The sequence below is a fragment of the Amblyomma maculatum genome, chromosome 4, assembly GCF_055883805.1.
Source record: "Amblyomma maculatum isolate TAMU_Amacu chromosome 4, ASM5588380v1, whole genome shotgun sequence".
Classification (NCBI taxonomy): domain Eukaryota; kingdom Metazoa; phylum Arthropoda; class Arachnida; order Ixodida; family Ixodidae; genus Amblyomma; species Amblyomma maculatum.
In genome coordinates this window covers 205,717,339-205,737,635 of record NC_139347.1, presented here as the reverse complement: position 1 = coordinate 205,737,635, position 20,297 = coordinate 205,717,339, and the positions used below count along the sequence as shown (strand labels likewise).

The 20,297-nt window shown below is 46.5% G+C and overlaps 2 protein-coding genes across 3 annotated transcripts in view; one reads left to right on the top strand and one right to left on the bottom strand.

The window, feature by feature from the left end:
- Window positions 1-12,334, bottom strand: part of ClC-c (chloride channel protein 3) — a 126,636-nt gene extending 114,302 nt beyond the window's left edge. For both annotated transcript variants that reach the window (XM_084602963.1, XM_084602964.1), the window contains exons 1-2: window positions 12,187-12,334; window positions 10,409-10,701 (exon numbers count right to left, since the gene is read on the bottom strand). In XM_084602963.1, the coding sequence (XP_084459089.1) occupies window positions 10,409-10,685 (277 nt within the window). In that variant the 5' untranslated portion in view covers window positions 10,686-10,701; window positions 12,187-12,334. The remainder of the gene's footprint in view (window positions 1-10,408; window positions 10,702-12,186) is intronic.
- A 518-nt stretch (window positions 12,335-12,852) lies between these two features.
- Hsp110 (heat shock protein 70Cb) lies at window positions 12,853-17,236 on the top strand. The gene is made up of 5 exons (XM_084602962.1): window positions 12,853-13,167; window positions 13,414-14,628; window positions 15,382-15,640; window positions 15,742-15,843; window positions 15,914-17,236. Exons 1-5 carry the CDS (start codon window positions 13,061-13,063, stop codon window positions 16,649-16,651), a joined length of 2,421 nt encoding a protein of 806 aa, XP_084459088.1. The 5' UTR covers window positions 12,853-13,060; the 3' UTR covers window positions 16,652-17,236.
- The last annotated feature ends 3,061 nt before the right edge of the window (window positions 17,237-20,297 follow it).

Sequence of the window (20,297 nt, the reverse complement as noted above, 5' to 3'; positions counted from 1 at the left end):
AAAGTAGCGATGACCACATCTCGCAACTTAACACTGTGGGGGCGGAGCGACCGCACAGATGCACCCAGTTAGAGTGTAAGACAGTGAGAGAGGGGCGTGTTAGTTGCGGATGTAGCAGCTGTCACTGGGCAGCGTTGCATAAGCGTGTGTCGCTCACGCGTCCTCTATTTCGGCATCTCTCCCCTCGCATCAGTCACTTCTCACCCTTCACGGAAAGCAGACTTGCACGCGCGGTGCTCCCTGGACCTTGGCTCCGAGCCGCATCGTGTCGCTCTCATTGAAACGTGCTTCTCTCTCTCTCTCTCTCCCCCTAGAATCCCACCCCAGATAATCCCAGGCAGCAGAGCAGTGGATTGCAAGTTTGGTGGGGAGGTGCTAGGCTCGACTTGTCTGGAATTTGGACAGTTGGCACCAAACCGACTGAATCATGGGAAGAGCGGCCGGTTGTAGCAGGACAGTGTGTGCGCATGTTTAAAAGCCAGCATCCCTTTTGGAGAAGTGTCTCGTTGCATTTTCCTTTGCGGTCCAGACGCCTCCTGTGCAACCCCCTGCGGTCTGAAGTGGCCGGCGCCCCTTTTGCGGTCGCGCAACCGCCGCCGCCCGCTTCGGTCAGGCGACACTGCTCACAGACCTCTACCTTGGAAAACGACGGCTGCATCAAAGGATGTGGGGGACAGAACCGGGCAGCCGGAGGCCCATAATTCGATAGCCGGCGGAGACGCGGCCGTTTGGACACTGAAATTCATACAAGGCTGACAGCGGACGAGCATAGATCACCTTCGTCGGCTCCGAAGAATTCCCATTCCAAGGAGGGATGATACATCAATCAATCAACATCGTGGTGGGAGGACCAGCAAGAGTGTGAAGGCACCACCTTATCGTGGGCAGGTTTTCGTCAACAAATGTGACTGGTTAATTAGGAAACAGCAAAATTAGGCTTGAAATATGGCCTCAAGAAATTCTTGAATCATCTTGATCCTCAATCTTGATCCTGACTCGTAAACATGCAAATAAATTGTGTCTCTCGTCTAACTTCGGTGAAACGGCTGCATCTTATTCTGCACTTTGTTGGAGAACCGAGAAACTTCGGAGACCATCGCGAAGTATGAACCATCACATCATAACTGCATTTAATATAAAGCAAAACGAAGCATAACAAAGTGTAAAATGCATGAAAGGTATATATAGCGGGGATAAGCAGTGCTACGCACTACTTCGCATTTGGTTAACTATACAAATCGGTCGTAATTTTTTAAATTTCTGCTATGACATTGGCAATGCGTCTGTACTTTTCTTTGCAAGATAGAAGTTCCTGTTCAGCAGGACTTCGAGTGGCAGATACCTTTCATTTGCCGCAGGAAAGTGCTACGTGACACATAGCAAAAAGAAACAATGTGCTGATACGCATGCAGTATAATCAGCGGGCGTGTATCACATTCCATCCAGCGCTAGCACCTGACCGCTTATTTATAACTTGATGGAAGCGTTCAGAAAAGAGAAAGGATGATGACGATATTTGTGCTCAAAAGAAGCAGGGGTGAGATCCCGTTCCCTGAACGGCCTGGCAGAGGACAGCTGCACTCTGCCGAGTCCCGTTTGCAGCCCAAATACTGCTGGAGGTTTGAGAGTATGTAAAAATCAACAGCCCAATGAAAGTGATGGCGAATTTAATAAGACTGCAATGTTGTGATGCCTAGAGCCAGAGAAGAACTCTACCACACGAGCCTTGGCGCGAGGCGGGGGCTCGATTCGGCACCACTTGCCTGTCGTCGTTGGCCGTAGCATGGTACCGTTTGTGCTGGGTGAGACTGTTCTGCTGCTACAAGTACTCTATGTGTCTCCAGGTAGCAAGCTTTTCAAGAAATACACAATAGTGGCAGCACTCCTGAACACTATTGTGAGTTGTCTGTTTTGTCTGCTCTGCTCCCAGTGGCGAAACCGCTTCGAGAGATTTACCATGCGAACATACGTCCCAGAATGAGGTATGTTACTGCTCGCCTGGAGGCCCATAACAGAGTCGGGACAAAACTCACAAAGGAAGAACTGCTGGCTTTAATACGGTCTACCCCTGACATATTGTACAGGAATTCAATATATCGATAATTTTACATATACAAAACCGGTGGTAGCCAAGGTTTTCTGTAGCGTAGAATACACCGCAGCCACACTGGAGATGAGCTTCCTGCAGCGCCAGACAGCGTGCTGGCAGCGCACGTGTAGCAACCTGCTTCACATCAAAGCCTTGGAACTAGCTACTGCCTATTTAAAAAAAAAGTAGAATCCTGCTGCCGGTTCATTGTAAGTACAAAAATCCTTCACTGAAACTAACGCGCAGTAGGCTTCCGCAGCACCGTCAGCAGTGGCACGTCAGGCGACAACCGCCACAAAGCTTCCGCTGGGTAATCTGGCTTCTCCCCATGACAGTGCTATGGTGCGGAAAATTGGAACAGATCGAAAGCCAGCCTAAAGCGCCCTTCCCGACCGTGAATCAGGCGACCGTGAGCGATATTGACTGAAGAGCACCCTTAGGAGAAGAGCCATTTGAAAGGGCACAGAGGGCCGAACAACAGCGAATTCAGAACTAGAAATACTGTGACACATCTACATATAAACAGGATTTTCAAGATGGAGGGTAAATTGAACGCCGCCCTTTTGAGGCACTGCAGCGAAACAATGACTCTGGACTATGAAACGAGGCATCCAAGGTTTCATGTTTCTTCAAAACTTTTGCGACTAGCTACTCACAAAATCGCTGAAAGTGAATTTCAGCCTCATGGCAAGACTGTTCTGCACATCTCGAGATGGCCAGGGCAAGCACAGCGTCCACAAGTGGAGCGAATGGTTCGGTTAAGTGCATGGCATACCTTTGTATGCAAAAATAGTGCGGCTGCGACTTTTCTAATTTGATTTGCACGCCAAATAATGTCATATACTAGCAAAGCCTTTGTGCCATGCTACCTATATCATGCCCAAATGTGAAATAAATTTGATTTCATTTAGTATACAATGTATTTTATCTTCGCGTGATGTCTGCAAAAATATGTTGCGGCCCACACCTCATAAACAGGCAGCGAGCCGCAAGTGCGAGTAAATACGTCGCGTCTGCATTGGTTCACTGATGCCTCCAATTTTGTTTTAGCAGGACAGGAGGAGGAGTTAGCACAAGACCAGCCAAGCCGGAGCTACAAGTTTTTGTTTTGTTTCTTTTTTTTTTTATAACTACCGTCGCTGGGGTTGGAATTCAAGTTCAGTTATGATAAGCAAAGCCAACCAGTACCGCGGAATTTCGTGACTATCCGGGCTCGGCTGCACTTTTTGCATACCTTCATGCGCAAGCCGAAATTTTGCTCGAACCTGACAAGAATATACTAGCAGGTTGAGGGGCGCATTTATCGGCGTATCAAGGGAGCAGGGGAACTCCTGTTTACACAATGCTCCTCCCCGTACAACCCGCAATAAATCCACGACTATTTATTCATTTATTTTCCATACCCTCAAGCGCCGAGGCTTTGCAGAAAAATATAAGAATTGGCAAATGTACATAGTTAACCTTCGAGAAAAATAAAAATGTTCAAAGAGAGAAGAAATTACTACACGAACAAATCACAAAGGTAACACGTAAATCTGAAAAACTGCACTAAAAAAAAGAAAATCCGACACAAGAATAGCTAACACGTGGCGCTGCATAAAATGACCCTCGTCAGAGACAGACGATAATCAGTATAATGTGTTATGCAAGCCACAGATGCAGGAAGGTGGTTGCAATCTTTTGATGTCTGGGGAATAAAACTATATAAGAACGCGTTCATATGGCATAAAAAATAAACCCAATCTTGCACTGATGATCCACACGAAAGGAAGGATATGTGTGTCCAGTGTCTGGTGATAATAAAGTTTATAAAAAAGGCGTAAGCGCAAAAATTTTCTATGCTGTGCTAGAAAAGGTAAAGAACAGTTAAATTTCATTGCTGTTATTTACGCTGTCTGGTCATATTTAGGATAAAACGAGCTGCGTTATTCTGAACAAGCGCAAAGGTAGCGTAGTGAGGGTCCCAAATGTGGGCAGCATACTTCAATTTTAAAGAGGCTGGGGCATTGCCGAAGTTTCGGCGTAGATAAGCTAACTTATGGCTAGCGCTGCTAATAATTAGTTCGATGTACGGTTTCTAGGTTAGTGATGAGGATATAAGCACACCCAAATACCGGCAGGATGTTACGGATTGAATCGAAATACTGACCAGGGTGTAGGAATAGGTAGTGCTATTTTGTCTGGAAACTTAAAATAAAGCGCACTTTTGAGGGTTTAATTACAATTTGTTATTTATTGCACCAAAGAGTGATGTTATACAGTTCAGTAGTATCAATGACAGCAGTGTTAGTCGTCTTCTGTATTATTTCTGCGATATAAAACAGTCATCAAAGTACAAGTTTACGCTAGAAGAAACACAATTAGGCAAATCGTTAATGTATATTAGAAACAGAAGTGGGCCTAGTATGGAACCTTGGAGAACAACTGAAGTAACTTCAGTTAAAGGGGAATCATACTCATTAGGTGTAACATATTGTGAATGATTTGTAAGAAAACACTGAAACCGGGCTAAAACATTATCTAGGTTTAGAGAAGGAAGTTTAAGTAGCCCGTGATTCACCTTTTCAAATGATTTGGCGAAATCAGGAAATATGCAATCACCCTGTTAATTTTGTTTGATGGTTAAGTGCATTTTATGATAATTAAGTTAATTGGAAAGACATCTGTGAGGCAATGTTGGGTCCTGGTAAATTGACATCGCTTGCAGCTCTTCGCGTGCAGCTGAAACGTTCAGCTTCCTCGCGTCACTCTGTCAGTAACAGCATCTACATGGATCTCACAGGTTCTCGATAGAAGCAACATTATCGCGAAAGAATGTGGCGTCATCTATTGCCAACAAATTGGATCATGTGCACCGAACAGTTGTCCGGTTTTTGGTTTTTTGACCGGCCTCACGAAGTGAGCTAGCTGCTGATATACATTCAAAGTAACGACTATGTTGAATTTTCGTCCACTACTACAATGGTGCGCAACTAAAGTTCGCCAGCATGTGCATTAGTGATTGCGTACCAATGAGTGGTGGCTGCTGCTTTAGTGTTATCTAGGGTAGCAGCCACCACTCATTGGTATGTGATCATTAAACTGATGGAAAGATAGTTTTTTCATTGTAGATGTGGGTTTGTGAACCAACGCAATAAAAATCAAATTTGGGCCATTCAACTTTGGTTAGTGCAGGAGGCTGCGGCGCCATTCTACTGGTATCCAGGAGGTAGCGCCTAAACACTGTATGAATGCACTCCCTACTTTGTCAGAAAGTCCGAAACTGCCTCTGTTCAGGTGATAAATACATCCCTTACATCTTGCACACTGCCCACCAGCTAGGAAGCGCCTTTCTTTAACACCGAAATAACTAGGCAGTAATATAAACCACTATTTCCCAAATAAAGGGAACCGCCCCACACTAGATTCAAAGTTGATAGAAATGCCCCGAGAGGTACCCACGAACGAATAAGAACTATGCCAGGTAATGAAGGATTTCTTTGTTTCATCCAATAAATTAATGACTGTAGCAGCTTATGCTGGCTGGGCATCACGCAGAATATCATTAGCTGTACTAGAGCAAGCTCTGGTAGAGCTATCCTTGGCCAGGAAAATAAATATTGCTGGATATGCTCTCAATAATACAAGTCACGCTGAAGAGTGAATTCTGATTTTTTTTTATTTTTTTTGGGAAAAAAGAGTAGCACTAAGCTAGGCAATTTAGCCACCAGTCTAGTTAATATGCCCTGCTGAAGTTCTGAATTTCTGACAATTTCACTCTGCATAATGCCCCCCTTCACTTTTTTTTTTTTTTCTTAGTATGGTTAGTGTTAGTAGTATTAGTATGGCCAGTTAGTATGTTAGTATGGCCAGGCAGGCGATAGGTTGGAATCATTTCCACATTACAGAGAAGTCTGACACAACACGAGTGAGGCGGGAGTGGTGTGATGTTGCTCGCCTTTTGACAAAAATGAGATACTATTACTGACCATAGCTTCTTTGTAAAGAGGCTCAAGTAAACAAAACGTCCAGAAGGTTACTCTGGGGAGGCAGCACAATAAGAGGAGAGTCTACGAGGAGGGCTGAGAATAGAATATAAAGGCCGGCAATATATACTAAGGCTGGAGAATCTACCTTGAGACCCCGTAACTTAATCAGCAGATCATATTTAACGTAAGACAATGTCTCAGAACAAAAATTTTGATAGTTCTGCAGGAATGACTGTTTCAAAGGGGTAGAGACATCAGGCTCTTTTCTTGAGTGTCTTCTAGTAAGGAATGTTGCACAGTGCATTAGTACATACAGATCACTCATTTCTTTAGCTAGGTAGAATGAGAGGAAGAAGATGGCCACACGGTATGAAAGAGCACTGAACAAAGGTAGAGGGGGGATAGCCTCAGTTCGCAGGACGAGCCACCGTTTCGACAAGTAGATTTGCCTTCGTCTGAGCCCAGAAGAAGACAAGTCCACTTGTCGAAATGTTGGCTCGACCTGCGAACTGAGGCTTCCCCCCCTCTACCCTAGTTCAGTGATTTCTTTAGCTAGTAACTCAAAAACTGTCATTTACTAAGCAGTGTTTTGAGCATCATCCCAAAGAAAGCACACAGAACAGAAATTTTACGTCTCCACTTCTTCAATTACAGCCAAATTTATTACTTTATTCTCATTTTGTTTTGACCATGTGTGCGATTGAGGTGTCTTTCTATCTCTTCTCAAGCACCTAAACTAACTACAGACTTTTGAACATAGCATAAAAGCCTAATCCAATTTTTGATCATGCTAGTCAGTTGATGTTATGGTAACTGATAGTAAAAGCTAGAATCAATAAACTTCATAACATCTGGGGTTGTTGGTTTTCATCTTTCCGTGAAAAATATAAACATAGGCAAGAAAGAAACCATCAAAATCATCAAATCCTACTTCCCCTCCAGCACTTAAACTAAAGTAACTACAGACCTTTGAACACACTCAGCATAAGAGTACAGTTCTATTTTTGATCATCATCAGTCGGACTATAGACCAGATTCTTTTACCCTCACATGCAGGCTACTAGCACGCTCCTACTCTCGACACCAGGTGCCATCTGTCGGGCACACGGTGCCCTAGGACTGCGGGTCGCGCGAGTGCCTCGCCTGTTCGTGAGGAAGCTTTCTTCAATTATGTTGTTAACGCGCTCTACCATCTATGCATGTAGGTGCATTCTGTGCAGTTTTCCTCCTTCTAGAGAGTACTGTAGCAATTTGAAGCGGCTGTTCCCTCGCTTACGTGATATCCGTGGGTAGATATCATGCAGGTTACGAACTGGAAATTAATGTTTATTAGCAGTAATGCGGTGGCGTTTTTTTTTATTTTTGTGGCTGCCCTTCACACATAAATGCACATGCTTTTTTTTACTTTCTTGGTTTTGTGCATGAGGATGCAAATTTATATCTTTTTTTGATTGTTAAATGAATCAGTGAGCTTCATGCTGAAGGTTGCTTAAGTAAAACTCTTACGTATTCGGTCATCAGTGGTTCGTCTTTGGCTTTCTTTTAGAGTTCCTTTAAGGGAATATAAGCACGGCCATCAGCAATACAAATTATTATTTCTGTATTTCACGAAGAGGTCAGCGCGGAGGACGGTTGAGCGCAGTTTGTATCTGCCTGAGATGCAACAAATAAACACTATTTCATTACAGACGTCTGTGATGCTGGCATTAACGGCTGTACAGCACTTTCACACATTCCAATAGCTTCGAAATAAAATTTTACTCATCTTCTGGCTGCTGAAGTCGCGAGATCTCTGTACTCTGTTAGTATTTTCAAGATTTGTGAACAGGGAAACAGTGTTGTGCCCCACAGCGGTGGCTCAGTGATTAAGACTTGATTACTGAGCCCGAAGTGCGACCACAGCAGAGACCGCCGCGCTTCGACGAAGGTGAAACGAAAGGCGCCCGCGTAGTGTGTAATGTCAGCACACGTTAAAAATCCCCAGCTGGTCGTTTTCGTAGCACTCCCCTACAGCGCGCATCATAGCCGATGTCATTTTGGGAGGTTAAATTTCATATACCATATGCAAACTGAGTTATGCTCCAGCTAAAGTTCCTTCGCTCTTTCTTTCTTTGGCATGTACGACTATATACGTGCAGGATTTAAAAAAGAATATCATGCGTGACATCCAGGTGCAACAATTTAATAGGCACTATATAGATATTCCAGGCATAAAAAACGATCTTAATGTGGTGGTGTTTATAAATAATGAACACCAAAACTTGCCCGCTGTTAGCTTGGCCTCGCAAATGAGCCCAAACGATATGTTTTTACGTGACTGACGCACCACTCGCAGACAACAGCACAACCTAATTGGTGAGGTTCGCAATGGCTGGCAGGAAGCAAGAAGTGCAACTTTGGAACTGGCCAGAATTATATATGCGCATGTGAGTAATACTTGCAGTTGTTTAAAAACATTTTTTTTTTTAAGCTGTAGGGTGCCTAAACAACAGCATTAGCATGGCTGCGTACTGAGTACCAACACAATAAATGTGAATGTAAAACAAAATCCCATAAGTAACGAATTAATTTTAACTCTATGACAATGGTGAAAATATCTCTGGCAACTAGCGCCTGAAGGAGAATTTATTGTGGCTATCGTGCAGGCCCAGCTGCGGAGTTCTCCAGCCCCACAATCCCCAAGGAAACGCCCGCGCGGCGACATACCAGTTCGCATAAAATGGCTACGCCTGAGAACGGCTAAAAAATCTGGTCTGTACCCACTGCAGAGCAAAGGCCTCTCCCACTTTCATCTAATTAGCCACTTTTTATTACGGTAACTGATGGTAAAAACTAGAATCACGGGACTTCATAACATTTGAGGTTGTTCGTCTTCATCTTTCCGCAAAAAAAATAGACAAGAAAACAATCACCAAAACCAACAATGAAAGCCAAAAAGAAAAAATCTCTCATCAAAAGTACACAGCAAGGTGCACATAACAGAGCTTGGTATTCTTAATATTGACTACAAATAGCATGCACAGCTAAGCAGGCCTCAGCTGGTTTTGCGACGACACTCATAGCAGCAGCTGCTGCCAGACAACGCACAGCTGGGATCCATTTCGCACACCCATGCAATGTCCGTTTGCAAAAGCTTGCTTTAGAAAATGCCAGTTCTCTTCGACAGAAGTTCAGTGTTCTGTAAGTTAATTTTCCACGACATAAAACTGCCATCTTGTAACATGCCCCAGGAATTAAACAGATGAAAGTCTGCTTAAACAAACCTGAGCATAAATTGCTTTTGGCAGTCATGTTTTCATTTCTGCTCTATTAAATCCACAATACAAAAGATGGTACTTGTTTTGACACACAGGCAGACATGCTTCACCCTGACATGCAGGTAGGCATCTGGTCATGCTTCAACAATCTTAAAATATATCTTCAGCAGATGATGCAACAGCAAATTAGCATTCAGAAATCACACAAAACAGGAAAAGTGTGCTATAATAGCAAATGTATTTCTCATAATTCAGAAGTCTCTGAAGGGAAATCATTTTATCCAAAGTTTGATCCAATGGTGCTTTTCGTGTAATTGGCGGTAGGTCTACAGTTACAGGGATCAATATTATCCACAGTCCCTGCATTTAAAAAAAAAGTCTGCAATTAAGCTGCAAGAAATTAATAATGTTAGTATAAGAATGCAATGCACATAACCTAGATGAAAAAAAAGAAAAAGATGATTTGCAGCACATTGTCAGCATTCCAACATTTACCTTAAATTCACATTTGAAAGGCAGAAATCATGTGTCATGGTGCTGCTACCAAATTGTCTAAATAATATTTCAGATATTTTTTGGCATGTGATTATGACAGTGCAAAATCTGCAACTTGATTATTTCCAGACCCTTAATTCGCTTAGTTGCATTAAAGGTGCTGTCCCTAATTTATGAATACATGAATGAGAAACCATGGATTTAATGGTACTTGAATTATGGTTGTAGTAAAAAATTTTCAAATAAACCATGAAACAAAATAAGTAGTACCTTCCAAAGAGCCCAAAGAGCCAGAGCTTGTCCAGAGATTGGCTTTTGACAGCGTACAAACTTGCTCTTGCTAGAAAAGCAGTCATAAAAGGTAATCTTGCACAAGAAAAGCAAGCTCATGCTTAGGCGATTATTGCATACGCTTATTACTTTGTTTCACTCGGAGTCGGAATCAAAGCAAATGAACAAACAATGCTCTGGCCTTCCCGCACTGTGCTGAAAAATTAGTTGCTCTCCACTAGACCACTAGTTTGGGGTCACACTGAAACAAAGTGACATGTGATGCAAGACACTGAGTAACAAATATATGTAAACAACAGAACACTTACCCTGAACCCTACACGTGGCCACAGCATCTCCCGATGCCCTGGGTTGTTCAGACTGCTTCCCAGAGATGTCAATCATCTCTTCGTCACTGCTGCTGCTGTTGTGATGCCGTGTGGTTGCCAAAGTGTGCTGTCCTCGGCGTGCAGGCTTGCCTAACAGGTGAGAATGGCCCGTGGCCAGGGCTTGGTAGTTGGAGCCCGAGTTGTCCTGAGGCAGTCCGCCGTAGTCATGCCCCACTTCGCCCGTTGGTCCTCCGCCGACCAGCCGCTCAGTTTCCATTGTCGGAGCCCAGACCCTGTGCGTGGCACGCAGTGGGAAAAAGCACCTTTTTGCCCGTCGTACGTCCTTCCGAATCTCTCAGCAGCACCTGGCTACATGTCGCACATATTCTGACGTGAAAAGCCGATGATCAACCACTCTACGACACGGTCGGATTCCTGCTACCACAAGCGTGCGCGGTCGCCGCAAAACAGCGGGGCCGAGTGGAAGTAGTGGGGTTGGAAGGCACTTGACAAGCGCGAAAGCGGACGTTTCGTCACCGCTCCCAGCCTTCTTCTGTGCTCGACTGCATGGAAATACTTCCGCAACAAACGCAACGACACGCGCCTCTGCACTATGCAACGAGCTTCGGATGCTCGGCGCGCGCGCAAGGTCTGCAGCCGCGAGACAGGCGGCATCAACCCGCGCCGCGCGCACCTGCGGCAGGTCAACCGGGTGTATCACGTAGCCCGAAATTCATCGTGTCACTTCCGACGAAGCGAGCTGGCCTGTTGGAAGGACAGCTCTGATGTGCGCGCACGCGCGTACGCGGGGCGTTCTTTTTATTCTTGTCACAGTACCGGCACTTGCTCGAAAGCCTCGTAGCCATTCAGGAGCAGAAAGCGCTCGACGGCACACTCGGAGGGTTTTCCTTTAAATATCTGAAACGAAAGCATCTGCTTCCGTTTCAGCAGGTCGGCGATGCTCGACCGCAGTCGTACTTTTGTCCCAGATTGATAGATCGTTTAGTTCACACGCAGCGTTGTTCACTTTAACGACGGTGACAGAAGTTATCCCAACATATCTGTCAAAAACAGAAACCACAGGCAAAAACGATGCAGATCGATGAACGTATCCCGACTACCTTGGGGTAACTGTGGCCGACTGTGGCAACGATAACGAGCGATTATGACTTGCACTGCAACAACCTTACTGCACTGTTTGTCGTAATGACTTCACCGGCACGAGACATGATGATAACATCGGTTCGCCTGGAGGACACCTTGTGCAGCAACAGAGTGTGCTATCTTGAACAATGTTCAGGGGCAAAGCGTTTGCCTTTGCTCTTGCTCTGCTTGCTAAGCATGCTGCCTGCAGCACATCAAACTTCCATAGATGATAAAACCCACGTTCTAAACAAGATAGCTGACATCGCAAATAATTCCAATCGGAAACGACTGAGGACGAAGCATACTTCGACTTCGGCCACCCTTAGCATCAGAAACAAGTGTGGGAAGCTTCATGCGAGTCATTGAGACGTTTGACCCGTCACAAATGGCCTCATGTAACGTAGTTTAAGTAGTTTATGTCAAAGCTTAGTGCGTTAAAAACGTGCCAGAAAAAAAGAAAGAAAAGAGAATTGCGTGTCAATTATTGCAGCAATGGACGATGACAACTTAAGCTAGTGACTCAAACATTACTTAAATAAAATGGCTAAGCCTAAAACAGTACACGAGTCTAAACAAACGCAGGAAATTCAATCATGCGAGAAATGGGGACATGCTGTAAAATAATCTCTTACCATTATAGCAACCCTCCTCCTGGCTTCCCCAAAATTACATCCGTGATCGTTTACAAGCGCAGCTGAGCGGCGCACTGCAAAAGCCAAAATTTGAATATAGTTGCCCTAGTTGTGCTCTACAAAAGATCTGAAACATTTTTGTCAGCATGCCGTAGTATTTATTTAGCGCTATAGTCGCATAACACCAAAACTTGTATATACATATAATATAACCTTCTTAATGTTAACCACTTCTTTACTATAATGCAAAAAAGCTTCACATAAACAAAATAAAACTTATGCCAGAGTTGATTGTCATTTTTTTACCATGAATTTACAAATTTCTTGCAATTACAAATTATATTCTACAGTGAATTTCTCGCCTGTAAAAAGAAAGTAAAATATTTTTAAATGCATTGAGTTAACAACATATGCTTAAATTCTTAAAAGCTTTGTGGAAAGTTTCACAAAATCTGAGCAATTTACAGCTGGGACGTAAGACATTCTATGCTTTGTTATTATTAAAATTAATATATAGAATATATTTGCTTGTCTGTGCTATTATTATATTAATTTACAAATTTCGTTCTTTGGCCTTTTTTTATCACTATCATCATTGCAGCGTACACCGCAACGCGGAAATGCTCTTGTGGCGGCAGCTCGCAACAGCACAAACTAACCGTGTTTTGATTGGTCAAGAGGGCTCTTCCTTCGCTGACGTAAGGTCTAACCGGCGGCGTTGGGGTCGCGAGTGGCGAGTATCGTGACGAGAACGTCGAGAAAGTTCTCGAAGTGGGGCCTAGTTTTGCCGCTGCGAGCTCGCTGCCGATTCATTCGCGATCTGTGCGAGCGCACAATCTTACCGAGCTGTGTGTGTCGTCGCCCACAAGTGGCCATGTCAGTGATCGGGTTCGACTTCGGCAACGAGAACTGCTTCATCGCGGTTGCTCGTGCCGGTGGCATCGAAACGATTGCCAACGAGTACAGCCAGCGAGTCACGCCGTAAGTTGTCCAATTTTTAACTCTTGTTCTTGGTGTAGAGCCCTGCATGAAGCCGCATTTCAGGCTTGAAAGGCACATCTCACCACAGTTAAGCTGTGCACGTTAATTTTCATTCATTAGTGTCCTTTTTTCTACACGAATAAGGCTCTGCCGGCCCACGCGGCCTTTGAGGGGCGAGAGTTAACTGGCGGTTTTCAGACGGGCTGCACGCGTGCGTAACACTGTATCGCATTCCCTTTTCGACAGGTCCTATGTTGCGTTCGGCGAAAAAACGCGCGACTTGGGCGTGTCTGCCAAGAACAAACAAGTGACAAACCTGAGGAACACGGTCTTCGGTTTCAAGAGGCTCCAGGGCCGCAGAATGGGCGACCCGCAAGTCAAGCACGAGTCTACGTTCCTGCCGTATTCGCTGGTTGACTTGGGCCACGGACGAGTGGGCGTCCGCGTCCGCTACTTGAACGAAGACAAGAGCTTTTCCATCACACAAATCACAGCCATGCTATTTACGAAGTTAAAGGACATCGCAGAGACGGCGTTGAAGATAAAAGTGAACGACTGCGTCGTTTCGGTCCCCCACTTTTTCACGGATGCTGAGCGTAGGGCGATGCTGGACGCGACACGCATTGCGGGGCTCAACTGCCTGAAACTGATGAACGAGACCACTGCCATCGCGCTCAGTTACGGTTTTTACAAGAACGATCTACCCGAGGAGAAGCCGCGCATCGTGGCCTTTGTCGACATGGGCCACTCGGCGCTGCAGGTTGGCATCGTGGCCTTCAACCGGGACCGGCTCAAGATGATGGCCACGGCTTTCGAGAGCGTCGGCGGACGCGACTTCGACATGGTGTTGGTGCGCTACTTCGTGCAGGAATTCAAGGAACGCTACAACCTGGAAGTGTCCAGCAACCGGCGCGCGCTCATCCGGCTCATCACAGAGTGCGAGAAGCTCAAGAAGCAGATGAGCGCCAACCCGCATGAGCTGCCGCTCAACATCGAGTGCTTCATGAATGACCGCGACGTTGCGGGTAAGATGAAGCGCGAGGCCTTCGAGGCGATGGCAGCCGAGCACCTGGCGCGCACCGAGCGCACGCTGGTGCGGGCGCTGCACGAGGCTGGCCTGCGGCCCGCAGACGTCGACGCCGTCGAGCTGGTGGGTGGCGGCACGCGCGTTCCGGCCATCAAGCTTCTGGTGCGCAAGGTGTTCGGCCGCGAACCGTCGACGACGCTTAACCAGGATGAGGCGGTGGCGCGGGGCTGTGCACTGCAGTGCGCCATGCTGTCGCCCATCTTCAAAGTGCGCGAGTTCCAGGTGGTGGACGCGCAGCCGTATCCTATCGAGCTGTGCTACGCGCCGGGCAAGGGTGAGGAGGGCCGCGCCGAGGTGTTCCCACGCTGGCACCAAGTGCCGTTCAGCAAGATGCTCACTTTCTACCGGAGCAAGCCTTTCACTCTGGAAGCCAAGTGAGTGTACTACCCCCTAGATCGCTGAAGAAAAAGGAACTCGCTGTTTGTTACTCCCGCTTGTTTCATCGTTGATTTTGCGCGGCCCTGACCTGTTCTATTTATACACTGACTAGCCTACCAAGAAGTGTCGCTTTAATCAGCTCCTCCTCTCTGTGTGCTGGCCACGCGGCAGTAAAACAGTGATGTGGCCGATATAGGCATGCATTTAGCCATCAGCACACCCTACCATAAACCCATGCAGCAGCACTGATATAAGTGTATTTCATTCAAGTTTGCCTTCTGTGTATCGTCTGGTGGTAGCCAGTTATGCAGCTGAAGCAATATGAAAGGGAACACGGGAGCGCGTGGCCTCCGCGCTTTGCAAAGCGCAGTCACCAACACAAGGGTATGCTCGGAAAGAGCAGCCGGCCAAGCTTACTTTGGATGCATCTTTACAACTGATTCCTATCACCTGTTGGTCACAGCGCATTTGAAAGAGGCCACGCGCTCCCGTGTTCCGTTTCATATTGTTTCTAGCATTCTGCCTATTGGTTTGGGTAGTGGTATGCTGCTTCACATACAAGTGTTTGTGCATGTCGTATGCAGCTGTGTTCAGAAGTCTCCTTCTGAAGTCAGTGCGATGGGTGTTTTAATCATATTTTACACTGATGCAGAGAATCTTCATAAATGGCCAGACGTGTTAATATGTTTGCCAGCAAGTGCTGTGAGTACTAGCTCCCCTGACTGTAACATTGCATGCGTTTCATCCAGGTACACGGCTGATGCTGCAGTGCCGTACCCAGACCTACAGATTGGCACCTTCAATGTGAACAAGGTTGCACCTTCTGCTGACAACGAGGCCACTAAGGTCAAGGTGAAAGTGCGACTGAACCTGCACGGCATCTTCTCCGTGGTGTCTGCCTCGGCTGTCGACCGCGTCAAGCATGATGGCCGCCAGGCAAGTGGCCAGGACAACAAGTGTTCAAACGGTGGCGACCTAGCGGCGGCGGGGGCGGCGTGTGGCGATGAGGTGAGTCTGCTCCCCTCCCCCTCACCCCTTTGGAATCATTTTCCTTTCCCTTTGTGTTCTGGAAACACTAAGAAGCTATGACCCCCTGCCCACAACCCCAGGTACCCCAGCCAGCCGAGGGTGGGGATCCAGCTGAGAAGGTCCAGGCCCCTGAGAACAACCAGGCCAGCAAGGAAGAGCGGCCAGAGCAGCCACCCAAAACTGTAGGCATTGCCGCCCCCGCCAGCTAACAGCGTGGTCATAACTGTTCTTGTCTCGCACTCTTTCTTGCAGGAAAAAAGCAAGGCACTCGAACTTCCAATTGAGTCTCAGGTGCCACAGCTGTCGCCCACCGAAATGGACCACCTAATTGAGGCAGAGGCCAAGATGGTGCAGAGTGACCGGTTGGAGAAGGAGCGCGTGGATGCCAAGAATGCTGTGGAAGAGTATGTCTACGAGATGCGGGACCACCTTTCGGACAAGTACAAGCCGTATGTACTCCAGAACGATAAGGAGAAGTTCCTTCACATGCTTAATGAGACCGAGAACTGGCTGTACACCGAAGGTGAAGAAGTGGCCAAGAATCTCTATGTAGAGAAGCTGAACGCCCTGCGTGAGATTGGTCAGCCCATTCGAAACCGTTGCAAGGAGCATGAGGAGCGGGGAATCGCTGCGGAAGAGATGGGTGCAATTTTGCAGAAGTCTCGCAAGGCTCTCGTCGACTTGGCGGCTCGCTCGCAGGAGGATGTCTACCAGAAGCTCGCAAAGGCGGTGGAGGAAAGACAGAGCTGGTTTGACGGCGCGATGGGTGCCCTGTCTAATGCTCCACTGCACGAGGATCCACCAGTGCTGGTGGCACGCTTCCGGGAGGAGACGAGAGCCATGGAGGCCCTGCTTGCAGCCCTCACAGCAGCACCTAAGCCACCACCCAAGGCCGACAGCCCTGCACGACCTGCCCCCGACGCAGCTACACCCACCCAGTCTGAGTCTACAGAGTCCGAAGAAGTGACCGAAAAGATGGACGTAGACTGAGCGTTTACTGGCCTGCGAACCCCTGCTTGTACATAACATGCACACTTCTGTCTGCGTTGGAGGAAACAAAGTGTACTATTGCATAGTCTTTTTTTTTTTTTTTTTTTCTGTCCTCTGGAGCTGGACAGGATGTGGTTTGTGGACATCCATGCAAACTTTCTTGTTCTTGTGAAGAACTGGTTAAGACTGGTGAGGTTAATAAACCGCAGCTCGGCAGTTCTATCTGCGAGCTTAGTGAAGTGCATCTGTGCGCAGTAGTGCTGGAAAACTAAGGCAGTCATTCGTTATTCTTTTTTCTTCTTTACACGACTTAAGAGCACTTCAGGAGGTAAATGCTGTTACTTGTGGAAGTGTTGCTAACAAGAATTTTCAGCTGCATTGTGCTGTTGTCTGAGCAAGATACTTCATTTCAGCTTTATCTGCTGCCTAATTTAACTAGGAGGTTGCCTCCAGGATTTCTTGGTCGTTCAGCTTTAAAGTGCATGCAGAATCCTCTGCAATGCAAAGTTAGCACAAAGCTGTTACGAAAGTCTTAGGTGATGTATAAATTTGCCATTAATAAATTGTCCTGTTGCACTCGGGAAACCTCTGGTGTTCAGTTTTGTGTAAGCCCAGCTGCTGCTTGCTGCATGGAAGCGCTGCAACAGTCTCTTCTAACGTCTCATGATTTGAAACTGTTCCTGTAATTTAAAGTGCATTTCTGCTCATTCTATTTGATAGCAGCTCTGTTGTACAGAAGAGTGGGACATGTGCTGCTGGTTTTGCTTCAAAATTCTGATGTTCATGAATCGATTAATCGCAGTGCGACACATGCCTGTCTTCTTGCTTGCCATGCAATTGGACCTCTCGATACTTTGATTCATTTTTCTCATTTTGAAGCAACACCACTGATGTAGCCATCCGTTGGCATGGCTAGCAAATGTTTGTGAGAAGCCACCAAGAGAACGAACATTCCACCTATTCTCCACAGCAAGTTCAGGGTGCTCTCTCGCTGTGCAAGGAGGACAGGCGCCAGGGCTGCCAAGTGGAACAAAAAGTTATTAGGCGAGGATTTGATTTGCTCAAGCTGTCTGAGTGAAGCAGGCAAGGCCACACTGCCTTCACAAATTTCTTCGCCCTCTTCTGCTGCCTTCGGTTGAATCTTCTCCTTGACATTGAAATTCCTGCTCAGGTGCATCAGCTTGGGCTAATTTCTTCTGGAACGCCATGAACTTTCAAGTTATTGATGAAGCGGAAGCCCGATCTGTTTAAAGAACGGAATGTCTGGACGGCTGGAGCAGAGAGTGAAATAATGTCCATAAGCTGCGTTCTGCAATCAGTTTGATTATGAAGTATTGCACAAATCCAAAGTGGCTGTGCATGAAATATTCTGTGTTGAGGCTGCATCCATCCAGTCTTGGTGCTTTGAAAGACTGCATCACAATACCTGACTAATTCAGCCAACAGTTTCTGCCATATTGACTTGCAGAGGGTGTCCCAATTCCATTACAGTGAGCACCATGGTAGCTGTGGAACGCAAAACCTCTAGGCCTCCGAGGCAGCAGCAGTGCATTGTGTCGCAGGCCAAAAACGAAATCTTATGAGCATAGTGCCTCTATTGACCTAGTGTAACACTATGTACAAGAAGACCACTATGCTGATATGACCACTCTCTCTTCGGGTGTGACCGAAAACTGCCATGTTCATGTTGTGGCCAATGGGACCCAAGCATACCTGGTCTTGGCCATGTGGAGAAAAACTGCCACTCTCTCTCTGCCATTCTCTAAACACGAGTTGCAATGGTAGCTGCACTGCAAAAAGCCCATTTCAGTGTGCACACATATTGCATGATTGCAGAGAGCAATCGGTTGTTTACCCCATGAATATAATTCCTTTGGTCAAACTGGACTACCCACTACGTACCGTGCAGGCTCTACGCTAGGCAGCATCTATGTGCAGCCGTTATTGTAAACACTGCACTAGAACAATGGGGCATGTGAGAGACGCTGACACTGCTTTACAGAAATATGTGCAAATGGTCGGCGCTTTTTCTTTGCATTACTTTTCTTACATTTGGTTGTCTCTGTGTTACCTGCAGTGCCAATAAAGATCATGACTATGAGCACTTCGTGTCTCCCCTTCGGTGGTGGTGTACTAGTTCCTTCTCCACGTCATCTGAACCGGCCAAACTATGCTCACTGGGTCTCTTGTGTCATGAAGTGGGTGCTCCCAAGAATGAACCACCTGTACTCGTGACACAGGTGAGGTTTGGTGTGGACATTCTCTTAGGAGTGGAATGCAGTAATGCCCGTGGAGTGCTGAGAAGTCCTTGTGGCTAGAAAAGTAATGGAAACGGCAACAACTTTCGTAAATGTGCAAGGGAAAGAAGCCTGGTCAGACTGCAAAACTATTTTCATTTAATGGTAATGAACCTACATTTTGGTGGTAGTGGTTTCCCGCTAGTACTGGCGCGTATTTCTTTTTTGCAAATGTTTTTTGTGTGTATTTGCTATACCAGTTCTAGCCCAAAGCGTTTTTTTTTTTTTTTTTTTTTTAAGTGCGTAGCACTACTAGCCGCAATCACGGATTTCGCCGGGGTCTGTCCGAAGCGGCTTGCTGTGGGTCGCTGTGCCGGCGGGGGGCCGAGGGGCACTTGTCGACAAGTGAAGTGGTGGAAAAGCGTCGAGTTCTTGTATCTGTTGTGTGCGGCAAGCTTGAAGACTGCAGCACAGTTTGATGGGGAGGTGTTGGGCTCGACTTGCCTGGAGTTTGGACAGTTGGCACCAAACAGACTGAATTATGGGAAGAGCGGCCGGTTGCTGCAGGACAGAGTGTGTGCGCGTTTACAAGCCAGCATAGAGTTAATACAAAGACTCTAGAGGGAAAGCTGCCCGTTCACCCAATGCATTCGACGGGTGACCGCGTGATTGCCGCCATTATCCCACTGTTCATTGGTTGCCAGATGAATTTTACTTGCTAAATCTGGCACATGAAGATGGTTTGAAGCTGGCAACTTAGATCGTGGGAAGATGGCGGCGTGCAGTTAACCGACGGCGGGTGGCTACTGCTATACTACTGCTGTTCAGTAGGTGCTGTAAACAACGGCAGAATCGTCGCGTGTGGAGCATTTCTTGTGATATGTTGCGTCGCGTACCTACTGTAACATCAGATAGGTGTCCTGATTCTTCTGAGTTGTTATCGCAAGGCCGGCTATCCTTGCGATTGTTCCGCGCTTCGCACGCATTCGTCCGTCGAGCGCACATGCATCTCCTCTGTGCCCGATCACCCGAAAATATGTCAGAAATTTGCTTTGGCGCAAGACGACGACCACAGTATATTAAAAAAAAAAAACAGTGACGAATTCCACAGCAACGGCCCTTGGTGTATCCGGGATATGGCTAGTGCTGCATACAGTAAATGTCAAAGGGTGCTCGTGTGTGTTTACTGTTGATCTGCTACGTCTGCTCGCAAACATGGTTTCCAATTGTTCTACGTCATTCCTTTATGGCCAAGAAGGTGCCTGAAAGATTATATAATATGCTTAAAACTTGAAAACAATGTATATAAATTTCCTACAGTTGTGTTATCGGCAGCGGTTTTTAAAACTTTTGTTCAAACCTTTGTTCATTTTTGACGCAGTGAGCAGAAACTGTGCTGGCCACAATGA